At 38.2% G+C, this 9151-nt stretch overlaps 1 protein-coding gene across 1 annotated transcript; it reads left to right on the top strand.

Moving 5' to 3' along the window:
- The first annotated feature begins 1858 nt into the window (after nt 1–1858).
- LOC137941285 (transcription repressor OFP1-like) lies at nt 1859–3339 on the top strand. Its single transcript, XM_068786627.1, has one exon. The coding sequence runs from the start codon at nt 2161–2163 to the stop codon at nt 3286–3288; it is 1128 nt and encodes a 375-aa protein (XP_068642728.1). The 5' UTR covers nt 1859–2160; the 3' UTR covers nt 3289–3339.
- The last annotated feature ends 5812 nt before the right edge of the window (nt 3340–9151 follow it).

Here is a 9151-nt window from a genome sequence, read left to right as displayed (position 1 = left end):
TTGACGGGTTCGCTGGTTGAACTCATCTGATCCGGGCTGCGGCAAAACACCTCGGCCCGAATTTCATTAGTTTCCTAACTTAGGAAACGTATAATTCTTCAATAATGCTTCTTCCCCGATGCCGAAGGACTCTCAGCGGACTGGTGTGGCTTGATTTCAGGTGGTAGCAAAACAATCCAGAGAGATGTTGAAGAAAAAATTGGAAACAGAAACTTTCCGAAATAAGAGACATCACCGGGAAGCAAGCAGAACGTCGAAGGTAAGATTTTGATGACCTCGGCAACTTCCAAAAAACAGCAACGCAAAATAATTTTTCAAAGATAGGTAGCAATGAACTTTCTGACAGCTATAACGAGAAACTTTATGTCAGCAATAGATAGAAACACAACAGAGTCGTCTTCCACCTCCAAAATGGAAAGTACGGCAAGATATCTTGGATTGTAAAAATCAACAGAGCAACGCTCGACGACTTCCTCATCGTGAGAAGTTGTTTTCTCCGACGCAAAGGAAAAAATACTTCTAGTTGCAGCAGAAGTTACTTTCAAAAGAAAAGAAAAAAAATCAAAAGTTAATCTTGCACAGTACAAGTTTGTCTTTCTCCATAGACTTCATAGAGTGGTACACAACTAAGCTCCTTTTATTTGGCACTACTATTCAAAATAAGAAAGGCACTAGAGAAAAAGCAAACCTCAAAAAGCTTCGTTTGTTTGGCACTACTCTAAGAAATAAGAAAGCCACCAAAGAGAAACAAATCTCAAAAAGCTTCTTGTCGTTATAAATATGAATGACTTAATACTCCTTTAATGCTATTTGAAGCTTTGAAAGACAAAACTACTCTTACTTTACAAGAGTTTTGGGCTTGTATTCTAGACTCTAGTCTTCAATTCTTGAGTTTCTTGCAAGTTCTTCTCGACAACATTATTTCTTCAATTTCTTCTTGCTTCAGGAATTGATTTGGCAACTTGATTTTTTTTTTTTAACGTTTGACTCGAGTTACTACCACAAGCCACATATGCTTGTGTTCGAAGGTTTGTATCTAAATACCCTAATAATACTGTTAGTTGCAAGTTGTCAAGTTACCCATATTGTTATCATCAAATAATGAAAACCGACATGATTTTTATACTCATTAGTCTAACACCATTCTTTATAAACATTATTTATGTGGAGAAGTGCCCTCTCTCCACTTATCACTTTTAGTAAACATTATTTACTATGAGTAGGAGGGGGAGGAGGGGTGTAACCCCTTGATCTTCTCTTCCCTATTTGTTGTGTTGCATGGGGTAAATTTTTCTTTCATGATGTCAACCGACTATCAATTGGTTTACTAGTCGAATTGATGAACCTGATTCGGTCAATTGATTTTGTATCAATCTTAAATTTTTATACTTATATGAAATTGTTTTTATCATGTTTTTTTGGTTTTTATACTTACAAGAAAAATTAAACGATCATAGATTAATCGATGTTAAATTCACGATTTATAGACTTTGGGACGAAAATACTCTTGGTTTCGGTCCGACAATTATTTCGATTCGACTCTTATTTATGTAACTCAACCATCCCTTCTACAATTAAATGCTATGTTAAATAATAAATAGGAACTATGTTACTCTATAGTGGAATGCTATGTTATATACCCCATAATCTTATGCTATCAAATAATTATGATAACATAGTATTCCAATATAGAAAAATAATTATGGTTGATGGAATGAACGAAAGAGACCCGGTGGGCCAACCCGGCGGAACCCGCAACGTGAAATCCAAATTCCTCTCCATATTTTACAATAATGCCCCCGCCACTTCGGCAACTCGGCAGCGGCTAATTTTCATTTTCCTCTTTTACGGCGCGAGGAATTGCCGGAGTTTCCAAGTTCCGACGCGGGGCCGGCGGCCCCTTTTTTATCTTTTTTCTCTATTTATCCCAATTGCCTCCCCTCTCAAGAAAGCAGACATGAAAGTTAAAGATCCGATAGAGATTTTGGAGAAGAAATAAAGTTTCGCGGAAAGACAGTCTTGCTTTCAGAATTCAGATCCTTTTACAGTCTTCAAAAGAAGAGTCCAGAAGAAAAGACTGAAAGCGAGGAGTCCTTCTTCCTTCATCAGTTGCAGAAGGAAGAAAGACCACCTATAGAGAAAGAGCTTCATTGCAAAGCGATGGGCAATCACCGATTCAGATTATCAGATATGATCCCAAATGCTTGGTTCTACAAGCTCAAGGATTTGAGCACCAAATCTAAAACCCACCACTACCCGCACCAGCAGCACTCCAGCGCCAATAACCAGACCAAGAAGAAGCATTTCCAAAGTTCATCGTCAACGCCTCCACTTCCTTCTCCCAGGCAGTCACACTACTTCAGCTCTGACTTTAGAGAGAAGTTATTCGGTTCTCCGGTTAATCCCAAGTTTTCAGATACTTATTTCCCTGACCCGCCGATGAAATCCAGGAAAAAGTCTCACAGAAAGAGGAGAAGTGTCAAATCATACTCGTCGAAGCATATGTCTAGCTCCGTCTCTGCAGATTGCAGATGCCGGACGACATTTGACTCCGTCATGCCGGATAACAATCTCGAAGTCGTCTCGAGGCCACCGGCGATTGACCCCTTTGATAATATTGCGTCGTGGTCGAGCTCTTGGGTCACCTCTTCGGCCACTGATTTGGTGAATGATATGGAAGCTAAGAAGTCTTTTAATCGAAAGGTGGAAGAGTTGGATGATGAATTTGGATCAATTACCGAGCTGGACCTGCCGCCTATCTTGACGAAGCCTCCCAAATTCAATGATCTTATACTCGATCTCACTGACGGAGTAGCAGAGCCGAAGATGAAATTTGGAAACGGTGCTAAATTGGAGGAAAAAATCATTCGTTCTTCTCATGACTCCCATGCCACTCATGGGTCGATCCCTGTTAAGTACACCAATGAAGACAGGACTCCTGCTCGGCGATCCATTTCCCCAGCTTCGCACGGTCTTAGAATTCGCACATATTCGAATTCTCCAAGACTGGCAAGCAAGAAGATACAGGCGTACAACAGGAGAGGCACATCGACGGCGAGAAAGAAGAGTTTGACAGAAAGCTTCGCTGTGGTGAAATCGTCGTTCGATCCCCAGAAAGACTTCAGGGATTCGATGGTGGAAATGATTGTGGAGAACAACATTCGGGCTTCGAAGGATTTGGAAGAGCTTCTGGCTTGTTATCTTTCCTTGAATTCCAACGAGTACCATGATGTTATTGTAAAAGTTTTTGAGCAAATTTGGTTCGATCTTACAGACATTCGTCTGTAACAATGTCCCATCCTTCTACATATGAATGATAATGTAGCATCATTTGGTCCTTGTCCTAGTTGATTTTCTCTGAATTTTATCAACTCGACACACACCTCTCTGCATTCAGAGTCTTAACTTCAGAGAATTTCTGTTCTTTATTCACTGTAGATTTCAATGATCGATCCGCACTTTTACTGTTCATTGCACTGTCGACAGTGCCCACTAAATAGTTCTTCAAGAAGCCGAGAACAACCTGTTTCTGAGAAACATTTGACGATCTAAATTCTGAAATCAGGGGGAAAAAACGAGAAAGGTAAAAAAACAAAGCAGATTTTCAGTTGTCGAATGGGGATCTTGTAAGGCAAGGAGATCTTCTGAGATTTCGCCGCTGATTATTCTTGAAAGTCGCCTTCATGGAACAGTTTTACTGCTTATTATACACCACTGAAATTATACAAAACAGTCTCAAACAGAAGCGCAACAGGACTGATACTAGCATTCTCAACGAGTTTCAAGTAGCTAATTGAATAAATTGCAACTACTCTCACACAGTAAAATCAAACTCCAAGACTTGGAAACGATTGAAAATCAAATTTCGGTTCTTCATCCATGAACAGTGAGTAGAGGCTGGAATTTCTACAAAACTACTGTCCTTGAGCTTCTCCAAGATTACTGTTCAAAGGTAGCTCAGAATTTGATGAGCAGAGATGCAGTACAGAGAAGCGATTGGAAAAGAGGGCCGCAGGAAGTGGGTTCATAACTGCTTCCTTGTTTTTAACATCTGGAAGAGCCAAAACGAAGACAAAAACAGTGAAAGATTCTATGAAGATTGAAGTGGTTGGCTTTACTCCGTATCCCATATTTGCTGATATTTGAACAGTAAAATTCTTTCTGTTTGTAGCATCTTGTTATTGTAACTTTGCCATGAAATAAAGAAGGAAAAATCCAACAAAAGAGAAAACTTCTTTCTTCCATTTCTTAAAGGAAGATGGTTCTTAACATTCTTGAGCTCAAAAACCAGATTACACATAAGAGCTAGTGAAAAAGAAAGAAAGAAAGAAAAAACACGAATGAAGTATATATCACTGTGGCAAATCTACCGATACAGAAGATCCCTCGAGTTCCAAAACCCTAATGCAATTAACCAGAAGAAATGTAAAAAATAGTCGAATTTAGTTCCAAACTTTTGAATTTTCAATTTTCTCATTCCGTCAAAGGATTGTTATTAAGTTTTAGTCCCACATGAAAAAAAGAGCAAAATTTGCTCCAAGAAACAATAGTAAGGTTTATGCGCCATTAGTGTACACATGAACTAGTGAAGGTCATATGGTATCAAAGCTTGACTATCAGGAAGAATGTCTTGTGCTTGAAGCAAAAGATTATCTACCGCTGGTGATGCAAAACCTCTTCTTCTAACATTAAAGATGGGGAGAGCTATCAAACTCATATTGTTAATGTATTGAGGAGCAAATAACGAACAATCATACCCTCGAATCTATCTTAGTTGTCAATTGACTATTTGGGCGATAACTAATTCTTTTACCTTAAGAAAGTCTAGCAGACAGTCTAATGGCCAAGCAAATCTACTAAACCAAGAATGATGAGGGAAAGACAAATCCCGCATCCAATACTTTAAGTGCATACAGTTTGGTCATTGTAAGTCTCATAGCCCGAGACCAAAGAGCGAAACATCCAAACGACATGCAAAATTCGCCAGATCCAATTTCGAAGGGGTGACTTCCAGTAAACATTGCTATATAGTTTTGTATAGTATGATTAGTTTGAGGGAGGCCAACAATATCATAAACTAAGTAGAATTGTCAACGGAATTAGGAGATATGTGTCTTAGTATAATTAGGAGATTCAATTGAGTCTCCTTAAACTAATTAGGAGGCTAATAGAACTCATGAGCTAAATCACTTTTTAATGAGGTAAATTTTATCTTTGCATAATGGTCCTAGTTCAAAGGAGGTTGTTGGATTATGAGCTAAGACAAATTAGGATTCTTAGTGTTACTGTTTTAGTTCAATTAAAATTGCCTTGAAAGGTTTACTTAATGTACTATACTATATGTTTTACCAATTTAATGGCCTTCACACTTTATCGATAAATATAATAAAGGCCAAAATGATGCCAAAAGGATCGCCATAGAACGATCCATCTCCTACCTTGACTTTGCAGTTCCCAATACCGACAAGCCCGCACGTGGTGGGTAAATGGCACGATAGTAAATTTCTAGACGATTAACTATGGCGGGGCCTTTTATCTCCGAGGGACGTGTATCTAGTCGATATATATCGAGCATTAATAATATTTTTATAATTAGCATATCGTACATATACTATGTATCATATCGGATTTTAGATATATAAAACCAGACATTAATGAAAGTACATTGTCACTTATTTGCAGATGTGGAATGCATGGGGAAATATAATTGCATTGGATTTTATTTATTGTTTGGTAGCTAAGCTTAAAAAACTATGTTCATTGGATTCCATTCACTTACCTAACAAATAATTACAAGATTGCCATTGTGCTCACCTTTGTTGACTATAACAAATCTTTGAGGTCGTGGGAGTATAGTCACATTCATATATGATTCTTGTTCTCCCACACGTGCAACATCTTGTCGTCTTCCCCGCGGTAAACAGTGACGCAGAAACTAAACATCGCCGGAAAAACAGAGATAAAAAAGCGGAGATTCGGGTGTCGTTGACTGCTCCGACAGGGAAGTAGTAGATTATGTGACTGCATTCGGCCATTCGCAGCTGTAGGCTGCAGTTGCTGAGATTCTGAGAATTGGAAGGTATTCTTCTCGTGCGGGGTTTACGGAGAGTCTAAATTTTCAACTGTCGGTTGCCCTGGCGTGTCCGGCAGCCACCACCGACAAGTTCCGGAAACAGCCTCAACCTACACCGTCGCTGAAAAACATAATCGGTGTTATCGTCTACATCTCTTCTTCTCTGCTCTGGTCAGACAAAGCTTAACCCGTGGCTACCCTCTGATCTACGGTTCAGTTTTATTTATTGCTTCACTTCATAGATTTTTCAAATTTTAAAATTTTAAAAACTGACATTTCCTCATTTGGTTCGAACAATTGCAATAATATGTATCGTTATTACTAGAGTACATAGTTGAAGATATTTGAACTTGAGGTATGGAAGAGGGGTCTGGAATCCGAAACAATGTAGCACTTATATCATCAAAAGGTGAAAGTATTGTAAAATCGAGAAGCAGCTAAAGTTTCCCGTTATTTTTCTTTAACTGAGATATCAGTAAAGTAGGGTTGAACGATTTTCCACTCCTGAATAAACCCTCTAAACTGAGCTAAATACTCATGCAAATTCTCCCCCTGTTTTGTATTAAACATTGTCTGAAAGACATCATATTATTTTTGCAAGTTCTCGGTACTAAAGTATAATTTGAGACAAGTGTCCTATATTTGATTAGTTGTTTCAAAGTGGACAACATCATTTGCCACATACTCGTCTATACTGTTTATTGACCAATTGATAACCAAGGTGTCATCTTTAAGCCATTTAGTATAAAAATTATCTTCCTCGAGATCTCTAGTTATAAGGAATATTTAACCGATTGAGACCAACTCAAATAGTTTGATAACCCTCTTAAGGGTATAATAGTAATCTTAAACAAATCACTCTTACCAACCATACTCACATACTCAGCCATAAATCAAATCAATTAATCAATGTTCAAGGTAAAAACCAACTTTGCATGCAAAGTGTTAAACTGAGGGAAGTCAAGCCGAAACTGAAACAATAATTCAATTCATTCATGCACTTAAAAACATAGATAGATCACTCCACATGTTGGCCCACATAATCTGGAATGAATCCCACATCATTCTCAATTTAGAAAGGATCTCCAAATCAAATCAAATCGTAAAAGATCTTTCTCAAAAATTCGGATTTATCTAAAGAAGGAAACTATCCTTCTTACTCACATGCACCACATGTATCAAGGACCCAATCTCTTACGTCCATTTTTATCTTTGTGCAGACCAAGGAGAAGGCCCACATGCACACAAAGTGATGGCATTATAATAAATAAAGAGTTATCTCATAAAGATGATTAGTTTAAGTTTTATGGTAATTATTTTATTATTATAATATTATTCATCTATAAATTGAGCCTCAGGGGGAAAGTTAGGATAAAAAGTCCATAACCTTTTCTTCCTCCTATTTTCTCCCCAAGATATCGTTTATCTTTTTCTCCATGAGTGAAATCCGGAGTCTTGAAAATCAACATGGTATCAGAACATTAGTTTTCAGGACTCATAACTATGGTTTTTAGAATTCCCTGTCTCGACATGAATTTTTGTTTTTCCTTTCTACCTTGATAGTTTGCTCTAGTGCATTAGTGTATGGTAGCACACCGTGTTCAGATCATTGCCAATGATCAAGGCAATCGGACAACGCCTTCTTATGTTGCTTTCACTGATATCGAGCCTTTGAGCATAAACACAGCCAAGAATCAGGCACAACAACTCTTAACTTCATCAAAAGTCGAAGTTCTGAAAATAGAGGAAAGAGGAAGGAAACCTCCGAGACTCGAGCCTTCCATTGGTCAAGCAAAACCACTGGCATGGATGATAGACTTTTTGTGGGGACTAGAAGACTCTCACATGGAAAGGAAAGGGAGCCTTATCTCAGGATCACAGGACCACAAGAAGAGATAGATCCCTTTGCTTTCCCTAGCGAGGACCACATCAAGAGGCAGCCACCAACTGTTCCACTGGTCAGTCCTTGTGAAGACAGAAGTGAGGTAACGACTTGTAGCTTTCTGACATGAACTATTACAAAAGCAAGCCCAATGGCAATCCCAACTTGTCCCCATCAAAGATAGTGATCATTCACGGACCAGTCTGCATTCATCTTTAAAAAGCCAAACACGGATTTAAGAGTCCATTGGCCTATTATCCTTGCATGTACCAATCTTCTTCTTTAAAATTCTTCTTCTTAGAGACCCGTCAACAGAAGATAAATGCGAAAGATTGAAACAAAAGCTATGATTTGTCTCTTAAACTGAACCCACCCTCGTAGCTGTAGATGGAGTGAGGATTTGCTAGTCCCATGCGTGCAGCAGCAAGAGGCTAGTAAGCGAGACCAATTTCCCATCCTTTTCTGAAGCCCGTTCCAAGAGAGTAAATGTCATTTTGTAGGTGATCTTCACCACTAGAAGACCTATAGTTAACTACACACTGATTGTCTTTCTTCATGAAAGACAGATTTTTGAGTGGTTTTGTTTCATTTTTTACTTGAAGTTTTTCCAACAAAGAGATGAGGAGAAATAAAAGGTAAACAAGGACAAGAACAAGAAAAAACTCGAACAACTACTTGAGGCTCTTACGAAAGGCTAAATCATTCCAAAAGACCCTAGTCACACTTACTAGGGATAGCATTGAACCGAGCCACACTCGACCCTGCATATGTTCGAGTTTAGCTTGATTTGAATATTTCGAATTCGAACTCGAGCCCAAAAATTTTAACTGGGTTTGAGCTCCAACCTAAATGTGAAACTATAAAAATAAATAAAGAGAATATTGTGATGACCCTGGTACCATTGAACCTCAAAGTATCACAGAGGAGTCTAAGACTTTGCAATGGAGCATACTAATGTATAGTAAACAAGCTTAATAGACCTAAAAAAAATAACAAATACCTTAATCAATAATATTTATTTCATTGGCAAACAACAACATTAGATGTTGAGGGACCCAAAAGAGCAGAACAATTGATCGTCTTTGAGGTAAATAAAAATGACTATCAACTATCTAAAGAGTGAATGACGAGAGCAATTAGAGTAAAATATATTTTCGTAAAAAAATTATGCTAACAATTCGAGCTTAGAAAATCTC

Source organism: Aristolochia californica, unplaced genomic scaffold, assembly GCF_029961685.1.
Source record: "Aristolochia californica isolate CCGP_79_NKW_82.1479 unplaced genomic scaffold, dmAriCali1.0.hap1 SCAF_10, whole genome shotgun sequence".
Taxonomy (NCBI): Eukaryota; Viridiplantae; Streptophyta; class Magnoliopsida; order Piperales; family Aristolochiaceae; genus Aristolochia; species Aristolochia californica.
The sequence above is the reverse complement of the archived record's forward strand: the minus strand, read 5'-3'. Positions and strand labels throughout refer to the sequence as shown.